This window comes from Python bivittatus, unplaced genomic scaffold, assembly GCF_059951505.1.
Source record: "Python bivittatus isolate LINGU-HERP-01145 unplaced genomic scaffold, Pbiv_v1 ctg000100_np1212, whole genome shotgun sequence".
NCBI lineage: Eukaryota > Metazoa > Chordata > Lepidosauria > Squamata > Pythonidae > Python > Python bivittatus.
In genome coordinates this window covers 904,726-927,986 of record NW_028277038.1, presented here as the reverse complement: position 1 = coordinate 927,986, position 23,261 = coordinate 904,726, and the positions used below count along the sequence as shown (strand labels likewise).

The following is a 23,261-nucleotide window of genomic DNA, read 5'->3' as shown; positions in this document are numbered from 1 at the left end:
GGGGGCGGCGGCGTGGCTGGCGAGCTGCCCGGCCGCACGGCGCTGTGCCGGGCGCGGATAGCCAAGCGGGCCTCCCCCGGCAAGCGGCGCCCTAAGGCGCTAGAGGGGGGCTGCGGCGCTCCTGGTTCCGGCCCGCTGGGCTGGGGGCTCGGGCTTTCCCGGCGGCCGCGGGCCCGCCCCGGGAGACGGGGGCCGCGTCCGTCGAGCACCCACGTGGCCCGCACACGCCGCAGGGGCGCGGCCCTCGGCGGGGGGGCCTCCTCCTCGGGCCGCGGCTCCTCCGCTTTTTCGCACGCGGCGGCCCCTCCCGCCGAAAGGCGCGGCTGCCCGTCCTCCGTCGCCCCCTCCCCGCCTTCAGAGCCGCTTCACCTTGGCCGAAGCGGCCCGCCGCGGCCCGAGCCCCGCGCTTTGCGCGTGGAGCGGAGACCTCCGCGACAGGTGCTTGGCGGCGGCCCGCCCGGCAGCCGCCGCAGAAGGCTCCGGCTCCTCCGAGCCCCGCGGGGGGACGGCCTCTCAGCCGCGGTCGCCGCTCTGCTGCCCCTCGGCGGCTCTGCGGGGCGGCTTCCTTCCCGTCGCGCGTGAGTCTCATCCCTTCCTGCGGCGGGAGTTCCCTACCCGGGGAGACCTGTCTGGGGAGGAACCGCGGCTGAGCGCGTGGGCCGAGCCCCGGGAGGGTTCCGAGGGAGGAAAGGCGGGCAGCCTCCGCGCGCTCCCCGTGGCCTGGCCTTCTGCGCCAGCTCGCATCGGGAGCGAAAGGAGCCGCCGCCGCCGCCGCCGCCGCCGCCCGAGCCTTGCCGTGCGATTGCTCGGAGTCGTGCAGGAACAATGCGCGGCAAAGCAAGGACCGCTTCCTTGGAACCGCGCTCCGTAGGGGTTTGGTGCTCATTCGCGACGGAGAGATCGTCTTCAGCACAGTTCCGCGCGGCTTTTCTATTCTGCTTACAGCGAGGAAGCCTGGGTGAGGCGCTAGAAGTCGTTGCTGCGTCGACGTTTGGGGCCCTCGGGCACTCCGTGGCGTCTGGGGGACGCGCCGTCGCTCACAGCAGCTGTCAGTTTCTGTCCTGGTAGATGAACTTTACCCCGGTTAAAATCAGACTGCCCAGTTCGGCAGAGCGCTTTGGAGGCGCGCCAGCTGGCACCGGCCGCCGCAGCTGCAGCGAGGAGGAAGGCTCCTCCAAGCACAGCAGGAGGGTGTCCGAGCCGGGGGCACCCAGCTCCGAGGGGACCGCCGCAGGCTTGAGATGTAAGTAGCGGAAGAGCCAAAATATTTAAAAATTAGCGAGTGCGCCGGCGAAGAAAGAGAGAGAGAGAGAGAGAAAGAGAGAAAGAAAGAACTCGTTCGCTCTGCTTTGCGCTGTCCCGTTCTAATATTGTTATTACACTTGATCTTAGCCAGAAGGTCGCTGTCTTCTGACCTTACGGCTGTAATGAAGTTATCTGAGTTGATGATGTTATTGTTTATCGGCAAGTTTCTACTAATGAAGACTTTGGATGTACTGCTGGTGACGGTACATTTTGTTTGTTATCTGCATGACCATCAACTTGCTAATTTGGCTCCAGCACTAATGATGGGAACGTGCACATACGCCTGTCTGCGTGGGGGTGCCTGTGACCCTGCCCTGCCAAGATCAGGTTCATCTGACATTCCCTGACTTGCAGCTGCTGAGGAGCAGAGGCTAATCAGCTTGTAGGAAAGTGAGTTTTTGTAGAAAGTGTATTACTGTACTAGAGAAAGCTGGGAAGGGTGGCGGGTGGTGATTAGCGAAGGCAGCTTTAGGTAGGTAATCCGTTGGATACAGCACTTCGCAAACGCGAGGCTCCCTGCAGTTGCTGCGAGGAGCTTCTCCTCTTTGGGGTACGGTGCGTTTTGTAAATGTCTTTAATGGGACAGGAGGTTAATGGCACTCTGAGTGTATTTTTGTCTGAAACAACTTGGCAGCAAATTTATTCACTTTTTAAATTTTTTATGGTTTCCCTTTTCTTTTGACTATGGAATCCCCCCCCCCTTAATAAATGTGAAATATTGGCCTGATTAGCAAAGCTTCAGGTTTTGATTTAACCGAGGCTGTAGTTGTATTCCTTTCTCGGAAAGTCCTACTCAATTTAGTGGGATCAGCAATATTAAAACACGCACACAGTTCAAAGGGAGAAAGTTACTCAGATTGGAAACCAGCCGTGAGCGAGCAGTAGTCTGGATCGCGTGCTGCGTGCTGGAGGGGCAGGCTGCGGCGTGGTCAAGGACTGGGAATCTGAATACTAGTGGAAATGCCTCTCTGCTGCCAAGCCTGAGATGTGTCCCAAGTTGCCTGGCGATCCAGGTCAGAGAAGGAAACTTCATACGACCTTAGTCCCCGAAGGTATCGGTTGTGGTTACAAGGGTGGTGGTTGGTGATCCATTGGACCTGACTGTAGGAGACCGGTGGCTTTCGGAACTGAGGCCAAGGGTCTCCGAGTGCAGGGGGAGGGCCTTGCCCAAAGAGGCTGGAGCAGGGGAGTTGCCTCATTGTGATATTTGGGGTCTTGGTGTGAGACCGCAGCCAACCAGGATGCTGTTTGTAGAGGATAAAAATAGCAAGAATCTCTATAGCTCAGGCAGAGGAGTTGCCCGGCAAGCAGGAATTCAGGCCTGGGAGAGATGTTTTAAAATGAGGGGGACCTTTTCTGGAGCCGTGAGCTATTGATGTGCGTGTAAGTCTGTAACTTAAGAGGCGAGGGAGGGAGGGAGGCTGCTGGCGTGGCTTCCTATTTGTGTGTGAGTAACTCCCTCCATTTCTACACATCCTCTTTTTATTCAGCAGTTGGTTTAGATCAAGAAAAAAGTCACAATCCTGAGTTGCGAAGGCATTGGTATTTTAGCCCTTGAACGCTTGGGGTGAATGCATTAATTAGAACAGGTTAGTATATGTTAGCGCAGTTGGCAGCAGGCTAGGTGATTTAGGGGACCGCCGTTGGGCTTGTACATGTCACACCGAGGTTGCCCAGTGCCACTTCTCTAGGGTCAAAACAATCTCTTTGTTTAAGGTACACTTTGGGGGAGGGGGATCCACGAGCCTTATACGAAGTTGCTGGACTCTCAGGTCCAAGGCCACGATTCTGAGTCCCCACCCCCTCTGCGTGCACAAGTATTCCTTCCCCAGCTGAATGCCGTTACTCTCTTCTTATCTCTAGGGTTCCTGAATGGTTCTGCTAGTGTTCTTGGCCTTGTTGCTTGGGGTGTGGTTGGTTTGGATCAAGATGGCGAAACGTCCTCCACTTGGTTCGGAAAAACTGAAGCTTGAGCATCCTGTCCCAGAGCAGCCGACCACTCCCGAAGTGCAAGAGCTGCCTTCCAGCGGATCCCCTCCACAGTTCCCGGAGGATGGGATGAAAGCTGTACCATCGGAGCCCAGCCAGGCCCCTGCAACCCTGCCGCACCAGCCCCCTCTCCGCAGCCAGGTGCCCGCAGATCCCTCTGGGCAGCCTGCACACCCCTCCTGCCAACTGAAGCCCCCCATTCCCCGCTCCTCCTCGGACTGTTTGCTGTCTCCGGCTGCTGATCCCACAAAGCCTTTGAGCCGGTTTGTCAGTGTTTCCACAACGCAGCTCTTGAGGCAGATGCGATCCCTGTCGTGCGAAGAGCAGGCCGCCTGCCCGGCCCAAAGGAAGCAGCCAGCCTTGCCCAAGTTTGTGTTGGGCTCCTTTGAAGACAATTCTTCTGATGAGGAGCTTGTAGCCGGGGGAGCCTTTCCAACGGGTCGGAGGAGACAGAGCTGCCTGGCCAACCTCGGCTCCTCCTCCTCCTCCTCCGTGGATTCGGAAGCTAGCATGGTCATGAGGTAGGCAATGTGGTGGCGCGGCTGGCTTGGCGGGAGCAACCAACTCGAGCAGGGTCAGGATGGGCTGTCTCTCGTTTTCCAACATTTGGTTAAATGCGATTTACTTCAGGAGGCGTTTGACCTCTGGATCCAAGCTACTGTTCAGCGAACCCTTATTTTAGTAGCTTGGATCTGCATTTTGACCATTTTTTGGGGCTTGTTTTCAGTATTTTGTACCATTGCCATTTTAAAATGTACATGTAGCTGCTCCATGCACAACAGACCTTATTTCATATATAAGAGTCATAGACTGCTTCTGTCCCAAGGGATCCTGGGGGGCCTGCCAGTTGAAAACCTCTCAGAATAATTAGTACATAACGTAATGAATTAAAAGGGGAATGCGTATGTATATATATGTGTGCGTGCATGTGTGTCTATTCTGACAAATATATTTGTGTGATATGGACTGAGTTTGATAGACAAAACAGTCCTGCTAGCTTCAGCAACCAGAATGTCCTGATCTGATACAGTATACAGAGGAATACGGCAGCTTCCTCTCGGGTAAATGTGCATCAGACTGCAGCCCAATGTAGTTCTGGGCACGTTTGTCTCAGGCTAAGCCATGTGAAATGCAGCAAGGTGTGTTTAGGATCGGCCTAACTGCTTCGTGGCTTACTGCTCTAAGAATGCCAGTTGTTGATCTTGGGGCTTTTCTGCTGTGCTCCGGAACAACTGGAAAAGGAGAAAGCAAGGCTCAGCAAGAGGTTAAAATAGAATCATATCAGTACTGTGACGTTCTGATAAAATGCTTAAAAACAACAACGGAAAAGCTTACCGGTGTGTCATTTCTCCTGGTTGACTCAGTAATCTGAGCAAAACCCAGTTTGGGCTTCTGTTTGTTTTAATGTGTTTGCCCTATTTGTTTGGTTGGGGTTTTTTTTACTCTGTTTCAAGTATTACAGACTTCCCATATTTGGTATTTTAATGCCAGAAAGTGGCACTGCCAGGACAGAAATATCAATTGTTCTGGGGTTTGCAGGTGCAAAATTCCCTCCCTGTCAGTCTGCATGGGAAAATTGCTAAAGTATTGCAATGATCACTTTCAAAGGCGAGGTGAATGGTTATTGGAAAGGTGTTTAATTCAGAAGTGTTTGGAACTCCTTCCTTAAGAATACCTACTCTGTCACTCTCTGTGCAGAAGCTTTTTTGCAGCAAATTTGTTTTGGTTTGCTGAAGTTACAGGTCAAAATGTCTGAGGGCACCAACTTGGGGAAAGCTGGTACCGGTTCTCACATCTCTACCTGGAAGTTGAGATAAATCTTTTTAAGCCTGGCTCTTTGATCGGCAGTTATTTGTGCTGGTATTAAGGACTTAAAGGGATTGATCCAGAGCAACGAGGTATTTCCATTTCTATGAAATACTCCAACACCTTTTTTTAATGGCTTTTTGAAATATGGGAACCTGCTAAGCACCATGTAACAGGAAAGTAGTGAGGAGCAAGAGGATAGAGTATTCGGATCCCGTAAGCCATAAATCCTTGTGATGGTGATGCAGATAATTATTGGCTGGTCCTTTCCATTATAGATATTTTCTGTCCCTTTCACGCTCGCTATTTATTATTTTACATATTTATATCCTCCTTTTTTATTATTCTTAAAGACCTTTCCAAAGGGTACACAACATGTGCCAGTAAAAATGAGGACATAAAATGCAAATAAAACAGAGCAATTCCTAGTGCCATTAAATGAGCTACAGTGCTGATAATAAATGTTTATCAGCAAGCACGAGAGGCTGCTTGAGATCAAGGGCCAAGGATAGTTTCTCAGTTGATAGCCAAATCATGATTGGGAGGCCCGGTGTCAGCCTCTTGCTGATTTAAGACTGAATTTTTCTTCTTTGTGACGCTGAAAGGATGAACGTAGGTCACAAGCCTGGAAGAGACTTGTATGGGAAGGTAAGTCCTTCCAGTTGCTCAGTGAAATTAGATGGGCTGGACTTTCTTACCAGCCTCCCCCAGTCAGGCGCACCCTCTGTGGTCACTTAATTTGCAAATGCTGCATTGATGCCAAATGGTCATTTTTGGCATCCATCTCGATCTGTAGCCTTGAAAGGGTGTTTTCCGTTCTGCTCTTTTTGTGAACTTTCTGGAGCGTCTGAGTGGTCACCGTAAGGGGGGGAAATCAAGACGAGATTACCATGCTCTCCAGCGCATCAGAGCCATGATTGTGTTCCCAGGGATACTACGGTTATTTCTGCATTAGCTGCTTCAAAAAAACGGTTCTGTGGTTGTGTTGCTTTCAGCCCCAAATAATACCTGAATTGGTCTGAGCTGGCTGGTGCAAAATCCCCCGAGACCAAAGGGCCTGCCTCAGTTGTGAAAGGCAGGAGTGTGTGATTATCTCGTGGGTTGTGAGTCTCCCAGACGTCTGGGTGGGAAGAGACGGATCCTGCGTTGTCTTCAGAGGGGAGCACCCCCCCATCTGCAGGTGCTGTGAAAAGGCTCGTCTCGGTTCCCCGTTCTCTGCCTTTAACTTCTGAAATCTGGGCAGATTTTAGGGTCTAGGTATATTTAACAGGGATATTTGCTTTCAGCCTTGCAAACTGCCGGCATAGTTGGTCTTTAATAGGTCAGCGCTTATGGTTTGATGCCAAATCACATGAGATATTGTGTTGTGGAACAATCCAAGCTTGGAAATAGTGGGGAAAGGGTGTGACCCCCGTGCCGGGCCAAGAGGATAAGGTCGCATAAATGGAAAGGAACATCCTCCTGATTCTAAAAGAACGGATTCAGAATACGCGTTACGTCTTTTTGAAAAGTCTCTACGTCCTACAAATGAAAAGATGAAGCAATTATGTCTCTATATCAGTGTTTCTCAACCTTGGCGACTTTAAGATATGTGGACTTCAACTCCCAGAATTCCCCAGCCAGCCATGCTGGCTGGGGAATTCTGGGAGTTGAAGTCCACATATCTTAAAGTCACCAAGGTTGAGAAACACTGCTCCATGTGTTCTAGATTTAAGGATTTAATTAATTTTAAGTCAATACCCGTAAATACTATACGGATCCTCTTCTTTTTCCTATTTTTCTCTTTTTTGTTATGTTTATTTTAATCATTCTTTTAAATCTAGGGTTTTCCCCCCCGTTTTTCTTTTTCTCTTGGTATCGTAGCAGCATTATTATTGTTCTTGTTGTTCTTGTTATAAGCGCAAGGCCGGCCTTTCTCCCTTGAGCCGCCTGGAGGCGCTGCCAGAGAGCTGCTGAGCGTCTGGCCAGTCGCCCGCAGGGAAGGGGAAGCCGAGCGGAGGGAGCGTCCCAGCAATGGAGGAGGAGGAAGAGCGGCAGGGGTGGCATCCGACCGGGCTCCTGCCTGGCTCTTTGGGGGGCTCCAGAGCAGCAGGACAGGAGCGGAAGCGGGAGCAGGCCTGAGCTGGTCGCAGCGCCTTTGAGGTCAGTACTGGCCGGCAGAATTGTAACTGGATTTGGTCTTGGCAGCTGAAGTCTTCGGTCTGCTCAGCAGCGGAGCAGCAAAAGAGAACTGGGGCAGCTTCGGTTAGCCAGATAAACGTCCCTTTATGTGTTCTGAGCTCGTGTGCCAGGCCGGCCCCAGGACCTTTGCAGAGACCGGACGGGGAGGGGAGATGTGAGCGGCGGCGGCCGCAGCTGGGGGCACTTCCTTCCCGGTCACTTAGAGGGCTGAGGAGGATCTCCTCCGGGGAGGCAGGTAGAGAAAGCGGCCGCTGAGAGGAGAGGGGGGGATTTCTCATCGGTGGTTGTTTGCAGAGGCTCTACGGCTCAGACGCCCTTTTGTCCTTCAGCTCCACGGTCTGGGCTCTACAGTCCTTTGCAAATAAACGCACACGGCAGATACTGTGGGCACAAATGTTTGAGGAGAGTTCCTCAAAACAATTTCAGAAGCAAAGTTCTTCTGAAGGGTGTCTTCACTTTTCAGTGATTGCTTTCTGTTGATGTTTCCAGGAAATGTTCCCCAGCGAAACTGTCCAACTTCTAAAACAAGCCCACTTTGCATGGCTTGGCATCAGAAGTATTTTTTCCTGCCTTCTTTTTAACTTTTGCCTGCCCTCTTTGCCAAGGCCCATCTTCCCTCCCTCTCTCTCCTATTTTTTTTTTTAAGGCGAGGAACAACTTTACCAAACTTTCTGTTTCATGTGGCTCTTATATCGGGTCATTCGGCTTTCTCCCAATCTAAAAATGTACAACAACAAATAATGAAAAATGTGGAAGGCGCTGATTCCAGTTGTTATTTATTCTGGTTTGATTTTTTAAAAATATAGTTGTTTTGTACATTGCTTTGGGAAGTTGGAAAGGTGATTCTGTGCTTCCAAATATATTTTCTTAAGAACATAGCCTACATTTCCACTACTGAATTCCCACCCTACCCGACAAAATGCCCCCGTGTAATCCAGATGTGGGAGTTGGCACCATCTGTTACTCCAGAGAAGAGGAGGTTGCAGCCGCCACAGCCGCCTCCAGCTGTCCTTGCTGGTAGTCTCTTTCCCAAGCCACCTACATAACTGCACTCTCTCTACAAAATTGTGGACATAACCAAATTATGACCGTATGCAGACTGGAGGACAAGGAGAAAGTTCACTTTTGTACAACGTTGTAAATTGTTTAGACCTTCTCTTAACGCTGGTCTCACAATCGGATTGATCTAGACTCTTCCCCACCCACCTCACTCAGCCTATAAGGATGGGGAGCAAGAGGTATTCATGGGAGGAAAGAGCTCCTCTGAGAACTTCTCACATATTTTATTTTATGCTGAGATAAAAGTCTGGTTATTTCTGTAAAAATGGTGGTGCCTGCATCTCATTTCAGGTGAGCTCCTGCAACTAAATGTTGCAGCACAGGATAAGCTGCCTCCCAATGAAGGCTACTAGTCAGGGGTCTGGCCATCCATTCTTTCCAAACAGGTATTACATTTCCTCTCATCCTTTTTTCCCAATAATGTTCTACGTTCTTTGGCTATCAAGCATGTGCATCTTCCCTGAATTTTTTATGGCTGTATGTTTTCACTCCTTTCCGGAGTGTTCGTGTTGCCTGGACTTCTAAACGTGTCAAGATTCCCTTTAGCACGTTCTTACCTTCTTGTTCATCGCTGGTCATCCCGGATTTTGAATCCTGTTGGCACTTCGCTATTCGAAGGGGAAGTTACTGTATTGTTTATTACTGTTTTAAAGCCGAGCGGTCTGGGGAAACTGGGTGGGTTAGTCTTTGTTCTCTGCTCCATAAGCATTTGCTGGCTCTCCTATCTTATTCTGCAGCTGTTTCTCTGGGAGGGTGAAGGCAGGGCCCAGGCGGAGTGGCCGTGGCGAGATAGCGGGTGGCAGCTGGGCAAGGAGAGGACTGTTAATTGGAAGAGCAATGGTCTGAAGTCACAAGATGGGGCAGTAAGGCTAGTTGGGGCCCCACTGGGTGCTAACTCTGGAAGGTGATGGAGCAAAATTGTATAGCCAGAGAAAAAGCAAACAAGGTCACAGTTACTTGCTGTAACTGTGGAGTCCTTGGTGCTCTCTGAGCTCGGTTGTTTGCTTGCCGACGTTTCATTAACCAACTAGGTAACATCATCAGTGCGAGGGAGGGTGGGGTTGGCTCCCTGTTTATATACAGTGTTGGTGGGGCTGTGGCCTTCTCCTTGGTGGTTCCTTGATGAGGGTATTGTTTTCTGCTTGATAGTTTGTCTGGTGTCAGTCCCTGTTTATCTGGGTGTTGGCCGTGGGAGTTGTCTTCTGGGCCTTCTTAAATTTTTTTTTTTTGCTGTCACTTTTGAAACTTGGAGCTTTCGAAGGATCGGTTCTTTGCCAAGCAGCCTAACGAAACTCATTCGAGGAGGAGGACAAGGTGTCAATTCAGGGAGTTGCCACCAAAGTCATTCTGGACTATAGTTGGTGGGTCCCCCAGGGGGCAGCTGGCCAGTTCAGCCTAACAGCTTCCTGTGAGAAGTACCCCTTTGGCCCCAGCTCCCTTATGGGAAGCGGGGGGGCAAAGTCTGCTGGTGCCTTGCCACGAGGAGAAGCGACTTGTAATTCCTCCCTCTGCCTTTTCCTTGTGCGTTGTGTGGATTCCAGCATACCCGCTCACTCCACCTTCCCACCTGGCTGGTTTCTTACTGCGGGGAGGAGGTTGTATGTTTTCTCTTCCTTCTTCTCAGAGCCCTTCCTGGGCTGCTGTAAATGTGGCCAGGTGCCCCTGTGAGCAGGAAGACGGGCTAATGCGTGACCATGGGCTTACACGTGTGGTGAAGAAGGCCTTCTCCGGCAGCGCAGCCTGCAGCTGGGGTAGGCTTCAAGAAGCATTGGAACATTGCTGGGAAGCATCCAGTTGGGGAAGGCTACTACTGTAGACTAGAAACGCAATAACAATGATTAATGGTTGTTGTGTGGTAATGGGAGTTTTGCAATTTCAGCAACCCATCCTGATTTTTTAAGTACGGTCTAGTGACGGTTTTGAATAGAGCCTCTGCATCAGATCCTTGTGTATGAATTGGTTGGGCTCCAGTATTATTTGGCTATAAAGTGACTTCCAGTTTTTATGCAAGCAATTATGTATACGTATCCCAACCACCATCACTCCTTAAAATGGACAAATTATAATTCCCCAAGCTTTATAGAACAAAGCAATGTAAAGAGTACTTGGGGCTAAAAAAAAAAAGTGATGTGGCACACACAGGTTTTGCTGTATGCCTGTTGCTTTCTGACAAGGAGTTGAGTAGTGCGTTCAGTCCACCTTGCCCTAATCTGAGTAATATGTAATGCTTTGATTGACAAAGTTCACGTTTCCTCTGGAGCTCTTATTTCAAGTATGAGAATTTTTATAGCTGTTGTTTTGGTTGACGCAAGATCTGAACAATCCATAATTTTGTTTGTAAAGATAAAAACTCAGGGTGTGAGAACACTCTTCCCTTCTCGGTCATGCTCACAGCCTGCAATCCTAGGACATCTCACGAATTGTTTCCAGCAGCCGTCCTCATTCAAAGAGGGAGAGAGAGAAAACACACTATTTGTAGACAGATCGCTGTAAACATTCCTTTGTATATTAATGCCACTGTTTAAGTGGCGTTTTATCCTATGGCAGTGCAATTCATAAGTTGCGTGCGTTTTGTGTTGGAAGTGCCACCTTTTGCCAAAAGTCTGTTAACTGAAAAGGGTGGAAGGAGGAGGCTTAAAATGTAAATGCTGCAGCCCGAGACACCCAGAGAGAAGGGGCTGGCGGTGGACAGACCATCTGCATATAAACGTCTTATCTGCAGTATAGTAATTTATCTAGCAGTGTTGAGCTCTTGAATTTTTTGCTGTTACTGAACCTAGTTCCTGCATGTAAGGTTTTGCTTCTGGAAGAACAGAGCTGTACAGCCATGCCTGGCCCGAACTCTGAAGATTGGCAATTAGGGGAACAACTGTGCCTTTATTGAGAAACGTGCCCCACCTTCGTCTGCATGCCTTATTGACTGCTGTTCCCTAGCAGTCTAAATAATAGCTTTATTCGTTTGAAGTCCACCTTCCATTCCTCTCTGAGGAGCAGATTCAGCCTATAGATGCGTTTCCACCTCCTTCCAGAACCAGCATGTCAGGGATGCACTTGGTTAAGAAAGGACGGGAGCAGAGGAAGCTGGATCTCCACAGGGACTTCACAGTGGCATCACCTGCTGAATTTGTGACTCGTTTTGGAGGAAACCGTGTTATCGAAAAGGTATTGCAGCTTCCCTGTGCTTGTGACCCTTTTATTGTGATGCAGCTGGAGTGGCTGCCGTTTAAATACGTCCCTCTGATATAAAGCCCAGCACATATAAGGAAGGATTTATATAAAGCAAGTCAGCTATTCCAGAAACTCAGTGGAAATGCTAACTCAGCTGGAAGTTTTACAGCTGAGCTGGGAAAGACCTCCTAGAACTGGATTGTCCAGTCCAGAATTGAACTTGTAACATGTTCTGTGCACAGTGAGGGCTCTGCCACTCAGCTCCGATTCCCTTTTGGGAAGCTTCACTTCAGTGTCCTCTCATCTGGTACGGTTTCCGGAGGGATGACTGGCCTGTGCATGACTTCCTCCCGCTCTCAGGTCTTGATTGCCAACAATGGCATTGCGGCTGTGAAGTGCATGCGCTCCATCCGTCGGTGGGCCTACGAAATGTTCCGGAATGAACGAGCCATCAGGTTTGTGGTTATGGTGACGCCTGAGGACCTCAAAGCGAATGCAGGTACGTAGCAAAGGCATTGTCTGCTTCTCCCCAGATGTGTGCATGTTTCTGCAGCAACACAATTTGATTGGAAACCTTACATCTTCTAGAATACATCAAAATGGCAGATCATTACGTGCCTGTCTCGGGAGGAACCAATAACAACAATTACGCCAATGTAGAATTGATTTTGGATATCTCAAAAAGAATTCCAGTGCAGGTAACTACCAAATTTTTCCGTCTGTCATGGGCTGCAGTGAATACTGTGGCAAAGAGGACAAAAACAGGCTTGTTTTGTTGGCCTAAGGGCAAGGTTTTTTTTAAATAAGCCTTTCTAGCTCTTCCCTTACCTTTCTCTGAGGCAGTCCCTGGTCGTCTGTTTATAGTGGAGGATGCCATTCTGGGCGATATTCTAAGTTCTGTCCTTAGTTATGGGGGGGCTTGTTCAAGCCTCTTGAATCTCAAAAGACTAATGAAAACATACCCAGCTGTCTCTCCTGAGAGGCTGTGCAGGACGTCATAGGAGAAAGTGCGTTAGGAAGGCTAAGGTGGTTTAAGAGAAGATGGTCCACCGTTGCAGGCCTTCTCATTGAACAGCCTGATTTAAGGCTGTAAGGACTCTCTTAAGCAGGGTTCCTCAACCTCAGCAGCTTTAAGATGGGTGGACTTCAACTCCCAGAACTCCCCAGCCAGCATTGAAGTTGGGCCATCTTAAAGCATTGAAGTCCACCCATCTTAAAGTTGCTGAGGTTGAGGAACCCTGCTCTTAAGGCTTCCCAGGAAAGATTAAAATACTGAAAGGGGCAATTTATTGGAATTTATAATTTACACTGAGGGCCAGGGTGATCGAGCGGTGAAGGTCTTGGAGGAAAAGTGGGGAGAGACCCACCTTCGAGGCCACCCTCAGCCATGGAAGCTCCCTGGGCCACCCAACATGATTAACCATGTCTTTAAATTAATCCCTTTTCTTGTTTGCATAAGGTATTGAGCCATAAACTAACCAAATAGGTTGGATAATTTCACCCAAAACTTTCCATGTTTTTTTACTCTGTAGCTGTTTTTTCTTACTTATATCTTTAACTTTCTAAAAATCTGGTAAAAGCTTTAACGTAGAATAGTTACGTTTTTTCGGAAAAACTACTTAGCATTAACCTTAAACAAGCTTAATGCTGTCTGTCTGCCTGTCTGTTTATTTATACATCACATTTATATAGCCGCCCATCTCACACAAGCAATTCTGGGCAGTGTACAACATGATTTATTTATTTAAACAATTGCTAGTTTCTTTACTGGCCAGCCGCGGTCGCAAGGAAGTCGGCTCATCCGGGCTTTCTTCCTGTTGTGTGTTGTGTGAATGCATCTGCTAGGCCTTTGCCTGACCTGGTTAAGCATGCTGTGTGAACGCATCCTACCTCTCTCAACCCAACTTACTTCCCAGAGTTGCTGTGGGAGCAGAACGGGAAGGAGGGAGACTCTTGCCTTGAACTCCTGGTAGAAAGGTGTGATGTAAATATAATGGGCAGAATAGAACTGATAGAAACCAACAGAAATGTCAGAATGATCCCTTTGGGATCTGGTGCAACAAATCACTGAAACGCTTTCCTTCCAGGCTGTATGGGCTGGTTGGGGACACGCCTCTGAAAACCCTAAACTTCCAGAATTGCTGCACAAACATGGGATTGCTTTCCTAGGTAGGTTTCCGTTTTGTCTCTGGAACACCTACAGCTGAGCGCCAGATGGAATAGAAGGTGCTGGTCTCTGTGCCAGCTGCGTACTCACCTTTCGCCTTACAACCTTGCAGAGACTGAAGTTGTGTGTGTTTTCCATGTAATCCCCTCTGAAATTTCGCCCCAGACTTGCTGTAGCTAAGTAGCAAAAGTAGATTTTCTTTCCCGGGTACCCATTTTTGCTCTCGTCGTTGTTCTTCTGAAACAAATTTTAGATTTAATCTCTCTGGGGCAGAGATCTGTGTTTCTGTAATTCTGAAGCACCCACCCAGGCTGAATGATGTGCTGTGTTTTCTCCTGAAACCAAGGGACCTCTCCTGCTTCTGTGTAATCAAGGTTAAATGCCTGGCGGCAAAACAGGTGCGAGTGAGCTCGCCGTCAGTGTTTCTAATCCTGCCTATGTATAGCTGAGCTATTTCACTTTGTCCAAGCCTCACGCATTCCAGCAGAGCTTTCTCGGTAGCCTTTTCTCCAAAACATCAGGCCGATCCTCTCTGCTCTGTTTGCTAGGCCCACCCAGCGAGGCCATGTGGGCCTTGGGAGACAAAGTGGCGTCTACCATTGTGGCCCAGACCATCCACATCCCAACACTGCCGTGGAGTGGCAGCGGTAAGAGACCCTCCTCCGTCTTGCTGCGCTGCACCCTCCCTTCACTTGGTGTGTCGCAGCTGTGATCCCAGGCCCCATCTTGGCCAGGCCAGATATAATGGGATCAAAAGAAGCTTCCAGCTGGGGCTGCACGGCCCGCTTGACTGAAATCTCCTCAGTTTTCTTGCCTTCTGATTCATCTCTTGCATTAGTTTCTGGCGTCAGCCGGGCGAGGTGAAGCCTCTACTTCGATCCTAAAGAAGTAGCTGTTTCCCTCACGGTTCTGCTGTGAATTTTTCTAGACTTAGTGGCTGAATGGCCCCAGGAGGAGAAGCAGCAGGTGGGAACGCTCACTGTTCCCTTGGAAACGTATCAGCACGGCTGCGTGCGGGACATGGAAGAAGGCTTGGAGGTAACTGAAAGCCCCCCAGCACCAGGTCCAGAAACATCCTGATGAGCTAAAGTTTTATTAATAATGATATCATTAGTGGAGAAAAACGGCAGAGGCGTAGGCAGCTATGCATGGAGGAAGGGCGCAGGTGTTCTTAATACTAGACCTGCCTGTGGGCTTCCTACTGGATGTCTGGCTGGCTGCTAAAGGAAGCAGACCAGGCAGACTTTTGTTCCTTGAAAGATTCATTTCCCTCCTCCAGGGAGGGAGGCAATTGGAAAGCCCGATCCAGTGTAAGGCTAGGCTTCTGTGGACTTTTAAGCATAGGGCATTTTTTTCTTGCTCGACATACATTAATAAATAAAGGATAATAAAGCCCATTCTTTCAGCATTACTCTGTTCCCATGTTCCTAGAATTTGTGCGAGCTTATAAGGCGCTGCAGGAATTGTAAAGTGGTTGGCAGTCAAACACACGGGTACATGCTGCTTTATCCCGACTAGTTTAGGTAATATATGCCGCGAATGTAATCTAGCTATTGATGGAACTGTCTCCATAATTAAGCGGATAACGAGGCCTAATGCCTCTGCACTGAATGCCAAGGTTGTTTGTTAGCTGGGGAGCAGGCCTGATCAGATCAATTTTGAGGAAAGCTGGGTTAATCTGGGGCAACAAAGGCCTTTAAGGGGAAGTTCAGAGGTGGGGTTCAAGAGAAGCCTTCTTCAACAACTGACTTCTCCTTCCCTGCTTTCTTTTCTCCCAACTATCAGGCTTCCAAGAGAGTTGGCTACCCAGTGATGATCAAGGCCTCCGAGGGTGGCGGCGGCAAAGGGATTCGGATCGTGGAAGCAGCGGAGGAGTTCTCCGCCCGCTTCAGACAAGTAAAGAAGGGGCTGCAGATTTCCCGTCACTTTAAGGGTTCCCTGCACCCACGTAGCCCACCTCATTTGTGTTCCTCCAAAGAAAGAATACCAGCCTGTCCTTCCTCATAGTTTATGAAATCCTCTTTCCTCAGCTTCCTTAAATTCCACGTTGAGAGATTATTGAATTCCTTGGAATTAATTAAGGGATTTTTATTGAGAGGTTCATGTACCTTTACAACCCAGAGTGCTCTCCCAGTGCACTGGACTAACTCCCCAAATTTCTAGCCAGCTGTTTGGAAAATTTAGATGCGTTTGTGCTTCGTTTCATTTTCGTTCCCTTCATCCAACAGGTGCAAAGCGAGGTCCCTGGGTCCCCCATCTTCGTGATGAAGTTTTTGCAGCACGCCCGTCACCTTGAAGTCCAGGTCTTAGCTGACCAGTATGGGAACGCCATTTCCTTGTTCAGCCGGGACTGCTCCATCCAGCGGAGACACCAGAAGATCATCGAGGAAGCCCCGGCCACTGTAGCTTCTCCCGCTGTCTTTGAGTACATGGAGCAGGTGTGCATTGCTTCGCGTGCCAGGGAGCTTTGTGTGAAGTCGTGGTGCAAGCAGGTAGCAAAGAAGTGAGACCGACCACAGATGTGACTCTTTGGAAGGGAGCCCCAGAGCACGCTCTCAACATAGAGTGGGATTTGGGTGACATTCATAAAAAGGAGGAGTTCTTATTGGCAGTCTACAAGTCTAAGGAAGTTCTCTTACACTTAGTCTTCTGTATATAGTCAGCACCTGTAGTAATGAATTCATTACTATAGATCCCCTGCTTAGTTTGAAAATACAACCGCTCACTCCTCGGGAGCAGTTCTACTTGAATAACATCCAAGAAGCTGCGTATTTCTGTCACAACTCTGTTGCGTTTTTCTTCTCTCCCCAGTGTGCTGTGCGCCTTGCCAAAATGGTTGGCTATGTCAGTGCAGGGACCGTGGAGTACCTCTATAGTGAAGGAGGGAGCTTCCATTTCCTTGAGCTGAATCCCCGCCTGCAGGTGGAACACCCTTGCACGGAAATGATTGCTGACGTTAATTTGCCGGCTGCTCAGCTCCAGGTATTTGTGTTCTCAAGTCAGTTTTTCCAGCAGCAATTCTGAAGAGCGTGAGAGAGAGAAGGACTTAGCTTCCATTACAGATAAACTCTGTATCTCTGTTTGGAAGCACCTTGAGCAGAAGCCCTGAGAAATCTAAGAAGTTCTTCGTGTCTTGTCTCCATTTCCTTCTCTTCCTCCTTTCAGATCGCCATGGGGGTCCCACTGCACAGAATAAAGGACATCCGGGCTCTGTATGGAGAATCTCCATGGGGTGACAGTCCCATCGCTTTTGAGGGCCCCAACAATGTTCCAGTGCCCAGGGGCCACGTCATAGCAGCACGAATCACCAGTGAAAATCCCGATGAGGTCAGTGGAGTTAAAAATCCATCAGAGAGGGGTTGCCTAGAAAGACTGGGTGTCCCCATAGCTGGGTAGGCCCTAACTTGCCATGTATGGGGATAGAACCCCTCTGTTAAAACAGTTGCAAACTTCTGTAGAATGTACAAAGCCTGCCTGTTTTTGTTTGTTTAAAATGTTTGTTCTGTGCCTTTCTATTCCAAGTTCTGCCAGTGCTGTAGCTCAGGGTTCCTCAACCGCAGCAACTTTAAATGTCTGGCTAGGGAATTCTGGGAGTTGAAGTTGCTGAGGTTGAGGAACCCTGCTGTAGCTCTTTCAGTTGATAACTAAAAATAAGGAGCGTGGCTTAGAGTTTTAGTGGGAATATACTGTGCAGGTGAAGGAACATGGTGGAAAAGACCACCATTGATTTTCCAATCAATATACATTGATTTTGGATAATTGCTTCCAGTTGCATAATCAAACTTTTTTGCAATCGCGGCTGACCCCTGAAAAGGAAGAAGGAGAATTCTGGTGCTTAATAGGTTTAAATGGTCATGGAGGAGAAAATTTGTCACCACCAAACCCAGCGGAGAGGACATTAAAGTCCCACTTTCTGGCTGCTAAGAAGCCCTCTCCTCTCTGGGTTTGAGCGGTGCCGAGCATTGCCTGCGTGGCTTTTTTTAAGTGCTTTGATGTGGCCTCAATTCTGCGAAAGGTGAGCATCCTTCAAGTCTGTCTGTCCTCCCTCCTCTCACTGTTCCCTGTCTTCTGCTGCACCTTGCAGGGTTTCAAGCCCAGCTCTGGCACCGTGCAAGAACTGAATTTCCGCAGTAATAAGAACGTCTGGGGGTACTTCAGCGTGGCAGCCGCTGGTGGCTTGCATGAATTTGCAGATTCCCAGTTTGGACACTGCTTCTCCTGGGGAGAGAACCGTGAGGAGGCCATCTCGTCAGTATTGTCTTCGCTTGGACTTTCATGGGTGGTGGAAACCTTGCAGGAGCTTCCGCAGAAGGCAGCTGGGATGCTTCGTTTGCTCACTCTTTACGGGGCATCCAGGCGGTCCGTCCGTCCCCTGGGTTCTGCTCCTGCCTTCCTAAAAGGACACTACTTTTCTGGGATGGTCACCCATCCAAAAACGCACCTAATCCAGTCAGCTCGCCTCCCTTAATCATTCCTTTGCTGGGGCATCATTTTACAGCCCCCGGGATTGAGAGAGAAACAGACCGCTAGAGCAGATGGGTGCTTTAAATGTCTGGTTTGTTGGCTTTCAGAAACTTGGTAGTAGCGTTAAAGGAGCTGTCCATCCGGGGTGACTTCAGAACAACGGTCGAGTACCTGATTAAGCTGTTGGAGACAGAGAGTTTCCAGACGAATGAGACTGATACCAGCTGGCTCGATCACCTGATAGCAGAGAAAGTGCAGGTAGCTAATCTCAGAATTAGGCAACTGGGCAGATTTGCAGTAACTCTTGCTTGTCTATCCTGAATCTCCTTTTTCAAAAGACTCTGAGTCTTTCTGGAGGTTGTACATTTTCTGGTTTTAGATACCACTCTTTTGATTTAGATTTACTCTTCCTGTATGTTTTGGAAACCTTTTGCGTTGAAAGATTCATCAAAGTACGTTGATATTTTCCAAAATGAGGCATGGCTGCCAAAGAGCAAATTCTTTGTTCTCTCCCCCATTGGGCAGGCAGAGAAACCGGACACTATGTTGGCTGTGGTCTGTGGTGCCCTTAACGTGGCAGATGCCTCCTTTAGGACCTGCATGGATGATTTCCTGCATTTGCTGGAAAGGTAAAGTATCATCATGGATTTGGGTGCTTCATCCTACAGATCCCAAACTGGCCATTTCATGCAATTTACTGTGTAATCAGCAGATCTCTGTGAGGCACGCACGCAAATGTAAATGCTTTAAAACATATTCATAATAGAGTTTCAGTGCTGGGATGACTTGTGGAAGGTTCTCTTCCCCTGTCCTAGGTGCAACCGAATATGTCATATAGTCTTCAATTAGCCTTCTCTGGCTTGAAGTCTTCCAGATGTTGTCTTCCTCTGCTTTGGGAATATGGATCGACCCAACACATCTGAGGGGTATCTGGTGGGAGAAGACTGATTTTAGTCATAGGTTCTTGGTCTTAGTTCCCAGTTGACAACATCAACCAGTTATAGTGACTGGCTAAGATGATGATTCATTTTGGTAAGCACTTATAAAAAATATAAACACAGCAATAAAAACAACATCATCTCCCTCTATTACAAAACGCTTTTCTGACCCTTGACAGATAGTTGTGATGATTAACTGAAAGGGTAAGGGGATTATTGTAGGACACTTTTTTGTTCAAAAGCGTAAAAGCTTGGCTGGTTTTCCAGGGGCCAAGTCCTTCCAGCGGCCTCCCTTCTGAATATTGTTGATGTGGAACTTATTTACGAAGACACCAAATATGCACTTAAGGTAACGTTTTGCAAAACGTTGGCCCAAATTTTCACGGGCTGAAATGGGAAAATTCTTTTTCGAGTAGAACGGGAAGGGAGCTGTTTGGATTTGTTCCCCCTCCCCCCCCCTTTTTTTTAACAAAATCAGCATTTAAGTTTGAACCTTCCTTTGGGAGGAAGGCAGAAAGTCTGTTTCTTTTCGTTTCTGTGGGCTTTGACAGGTCGCCCGTCAGTCCCTGACTACCTACGTTATCATAATGAATGGCTCCCACATTGAGATTGATGCGCACAGGCTGAACGACGGGGGGCTCCTTCTCTCCTACAACGGCAACAGCTATACCACCTACATGAAAGAAGAGACCGACCGGTAGGTGATGAAATGCTGAGGTTTTGCAGCGGTTTGTTTCTGACTCCGCTGGAACAGACTGTGGCTGAACAGCAAAGAGCTCTGGCAGGGGCTCCCACGTTTGAGGGGAGTGAGAAAGCCCCGCCAGGCCGATTCGATAGAGGGAGAGAATCACCAAACAGCTGGGGGGAGAATTGCTGTGGAGTAAATCTAAGCTCGCAAAAAGGGGATGGAAGGACAAAAATAAAAACCCCAAGAGTTGCTAAGATTAATTTGGTTTATACCTGGTGGATATTTTATTTATTTATTATTAAACTTGTATGCCGCCCATCTCCCCTAGCAGAGGTGGGCAGAAGACTTCAGAGTAGCAGAGGACTGGGAATAAGAGAAGTTCTAGTCACCGCAAAAGCAGAGAGCGCAACAGGGGCTCCCCTTCTCCTTCCAGACACATGGACAAAAGCTCACGCTTACTATATATCCCAACCTCAGAAACACACTTCCTTCCACGTCTTAATCTCTGTGGTTCTGTGACTAGGAATTCTTCCTTCAGGGGACGAGGCAGCCTTCAGAGCAGCCGACTGATGTGCTCAATTGAGAGGTGGGAAAGCAGAGCCGCCATCCAAAGCCTTTTTCTTCTGCTGCTGCTTTCTCTTGCTTTTGATCTCCAGATACCGCATCACTATTGGCAACAAAACCTGTGATTTTGAAAAAGAGAAAGACCCGACCTTGCTTCGTGCGCCCTCTGCAGGAAAGCTGCTGCAGTATACCGTGGAGGATGGGAGCCACGTCTGTGTGGACCACAGCTATGCAGAAATGGAGGTAGGTCTTGCACCGGCCAGTGGGATTTAGACCTTTGACTGTGAAAAAATCTGGAGTGGCAATTTCTCACGAATCGGTTCCTAACACTTAATGGTCAGGCAAGTAGGTGTACCTTGGGGGCATCCTGGTTCTGCCAGGTGGCTGGGGGGGTGAAGCGCCAGGCTAGTTCAGCCTTTTCCATCTTGGTGCCTTCAGGCCACCGTTCCTAGACAGCATAGCTTTCGTCCACTTGCTAGATGCTCAAAGCATAATCGGTCATCTTGGGATCATCGTTAGCCACATTTGGAAACCGTCAGGATGGGGAGTTGTGGGAAATGCAGGGCAAAAACTAAACCCATAAATACTGTCTTCCTTCCCCTCCCTCTTTGTCCAGCTTCTGCCATGTCTTCAGCAGATGCCAACGTCTGTTCTAGCTTTATTTCTGGATTTAATAAGAAAACAATGTTAACTTTCTGTCTGTTTTGTGAAAGTGTTTTTCCTGAAGTGGCTAGATTCTTGGGGTGAGCAGGTAGATGCAGACGCAAAATGCTTCTCGCTTCAAGGGTCTTTTGCTCTCTAAACAGGTGATGAAGATGGTGGTGTCCTTGGCAGTGGAGGAGTCGGGCATCGTCCGTTACGTGAAACGGCCGGGCACGTTGTTAGAGGCAGGTTGTGTGGTAGCCAGGCTTGAGCTAGACGACCCCACTAAAGTTCACGTGGTGAGTAAATGAGTGGACGGGAGCCATTTGGGAGAGAGCAAGATCCTTCTTGCTTCCGTGGCCTCCGGCAGCAGTAGGTGTTTGCTGGACACCCAGTACGGATTCAGGAGGCCGCCTCTTGCCTCTTTTCAAGGCTGCTTGCCCTCAGCTTCTCTTCTCCCCCAGAAGTGACTGGGCTGCTTGGAGGGTGGGTAAGCCTTTCTTTGCATGTTCAGAAGCTTCTGGGGATGGACAGCCTCGTGCCAGAACTCCTTCGAGGTCATTCCCAGATCACAGGAAGCTCCTGGATGGTTGACTTTTCTGATTACAACTTACGTTAATTTTTATTTTTTGCCTCCCTGCCCACCAATGCTTCCCCCAGGCCCAGTTGTACATGGGGGGGCTCTCCCCTCAACAGCCCCTGCCCATCCTTGGTGAGAAGCTGCATCAGGTCTTCCACAACATGCTGGAGAACCTCCAGAATGTCATGAACGGGTATTGCTTGCCAGAGCCTTATTTCTCAGCCAAGGTAAGAAGTTTGTTTTTTACCTTCGCCTGTTAAAAACCATGCCTGTTAAAAATAATTTCCAAAAATAACGCATTATTTTGCTTTGAAATGCAAAGAGGAGCAAGGCAGTGAAAGACGGCAGGGCCAAGCTGCCCCTAAACCGATGCACGTGGGCTGCAGCAGGAGAGACTAAAGGAAGGGACAAGCTGCTCCCATCTGTCAGCCAGAAAAGAGCTGTGGCTGCTCTGCTCTAAAGATCTTGTTTTCCCCCTTTCAGCCAGTACCTGCTTCCCATTGCTAATCACCCCAGAGCTCTTGAGCTGAAGGGAAGCCCCTTCCCCGTGCCTGGCACCACGCAGGGGACTGGAGCTTCCCTGCTTGTGTGTTCTGTGATTCACCCACATTATTTCTGAATCCTTGAACGTTTTTTTTCCGACTCAGATCAAAGAGTGGGTTGGTAAACTGATGAAGACCCTCCGGGATCCTTCCCTTCCCCTGCTGGAGCTGCAGGAGATCATGACGAGCACTCTGGGTCGGATCCCGTCCTCCGTGGAGAAATCAATCCGAAAAGTGATGGCCCAGTATGCCAGCAATGTCACCTCAGTGCTCTGCCAGTTCCCCAGCCAGCAGGTGAGGGAGGGCTGCAGCAAAGAGAGTGACTGCGGGGGAGTGAGAAGGAGATTTACGGAACGGGCAAATAATACATGAAATAATAGTGCTTGGGTAATAAATATATTCCCTGGGCAGTTTCTGCTGGTTGCTTTGCTGCTTTTCAGAAGGTCCACTGGCTTGCTGTCCAAAACCTTTGGGTAAAGGGTTGTTCTTTCCTTGATGTTCTCTCTTTCACCTCAAGATTGCCAATATTTTGGACAGCCATGCAGCCACTCTGCAACGAAAAGCCGACCGGGAAGTCTTCTTCATGAATACCCAGAGTATCGTGCAGTTGGTTCAGCGGTAGGTTTGTGTGCCTTCCTCCATCTTGGTGATAGTCACACCGCAGCACTCCCTGCCTGAGCATCAGCAGCCTGTCTTGTTGCAGCAGCCAAGGCACCCTTCTTGTCCAGAAGCTGGTCTGATCGGGTCTGGTCTAGGAAAATCCTGAGCTAACCATTCAGAATGTAGAGAGTATTTTTAGCAGAGAGGAAGGTGATTTTAGAAGTGGGCTCACGTCTCCAGCACTGATATTCTTTCCACCAGTGCTCCTTGAATAAACAGGCTGAGCAGCTTTTCTGCTTTTGTCAGACGTCTGCAAAGACCCTTGCGCCAAAAGCTCCTTCCGCTCTGATAACGAAACACCTCTGACCCTCTTCCCCAACCCTCTCCATCGTCTACGCGCGAGAGCTCCAGGCGGCTTGTGGATAGCAACTTCTCTCTCACCTGCTGGTTTCAGGTATCGCAGTGGCATCCGAGGTCACATGAAATCTGTGGTGCTGGATCTGTTGAGGCGATACTTGCAGGTGGAGACCCGGTTCCAGCAAGGTAAGGTGGACCAATAGCATCTGGG

At 49.1% G+C, this 23,261-nt stretch overlaps 1 protein-coding gene across 11 annotated transcripts in view; it reads left to right on the top strand.

The window, feature by feature from the left end:
• Positions 1 to 65: 65 nt before the first annotated feature.
• The window catches only part of ACACB (acetyl-CoA carboxylase beta), a 41,016-nt gene continuing 17,820 nt past the window's right edge, over positions 66 to 23,261 (top strand). For 6 of the 11 annotated variants that reach the window (XR_015795130.1, XR_015795129.1, XM_088135085.1 and 3 more), the window contains exons 1-24: positions 66 to 578; positions 946 to 1,243; positions 3,169 to 3,815; positions 11,370 to 11,502; positions 11,869 to 12,007; positions 12,097 to 12,206; positions 13,596 to 13,677; positions 14,224 to 14,322; positions 14,604 to 14,713; positions 15,461 to 15,571; positions 15,904 to 16,113; positions 16,487 to 16,657; positions 16,841 to 17,002; positions 17,760 to 17,923; positions 18,247 to 18,397; positions 18,665 to 18,768; positions 19,345 to 19,426; positions 19,629 to 19,774; positions 20,422 to 20,572; positions 21,136 to 21,270; positions 21,632 to 21,778; positions 22,199 to 22,387; positions 22,611 to 22,711; positions 23,148 to 23,236. Coding sequence is in view for 9 of the 11 variants with exons in the window: in XM_088135085.1 (XP_087991211.1) it covers positions 3,178 to 3,815; positions 11,370 to 11,502; positions 11,869 to 12,007; positions 12,097 to 12,206; positions 13,596 to 13,677; positions 14,224 to 14,322; positions 14,604 to 14,713; positions 15,461 to 15,571; positions 15,904 to 16,113; positions 16,487 to 16,657; positions 16,841 to 17,002; positions 17,760 to 17,923; positions 18,247 to 18,397; positions 18,665 to 18,768; positions 19,345 to 19,426; positions 19,629 to 19,774; positions 20,422 to 20,572; positions 21,136 to 21,270; positions 21,632 to 21,778; positions 22,199 to 22,387; positions 22,611 to 22,711; positions 23,148 to 23,236 (3,424 nt within the window). In the remaining 2 variants the exon portion in view is untranslated. Of the gene's footprint in view, positions 579 to 784; positions 1,244 to 2,555; positions 2,689 to 3,168; positions 3,816 to 7,086; positions 7,243 to 8,631; positions 8,727 to 11,369; positions 11,503 to 11,868; positions 12,008 to 12,096; positions 12,207 to 13,595; positions 13,678 to 14,223; positions 14,323 to 14,603; positions 14,714 to 15,460; positions 15,572 to 15,903; positions 16,114 to 16,486; positions 16,658 to 16,840; positions 17,003 to 17,759; positions 17,924 to 18,246; positions 18,398 to 18,664; positions 18,769 to 19,344; positions 19,427 to 19,628; positions 19,775 to 20,421; positions 20,573 to 21,135; positions 21,271 to 21,631; positions 21,779 to 22,198; positions 22,388 to 22,610; positions 22,712 to 23,147; positions 23,237 to 23,261 lie in introns of those variants that run through there. The other 5 variants (XM_088135082.1, XM_088135083.1, XM_088135084.1 and 2 more) reach the window with 5 other exon arrangements.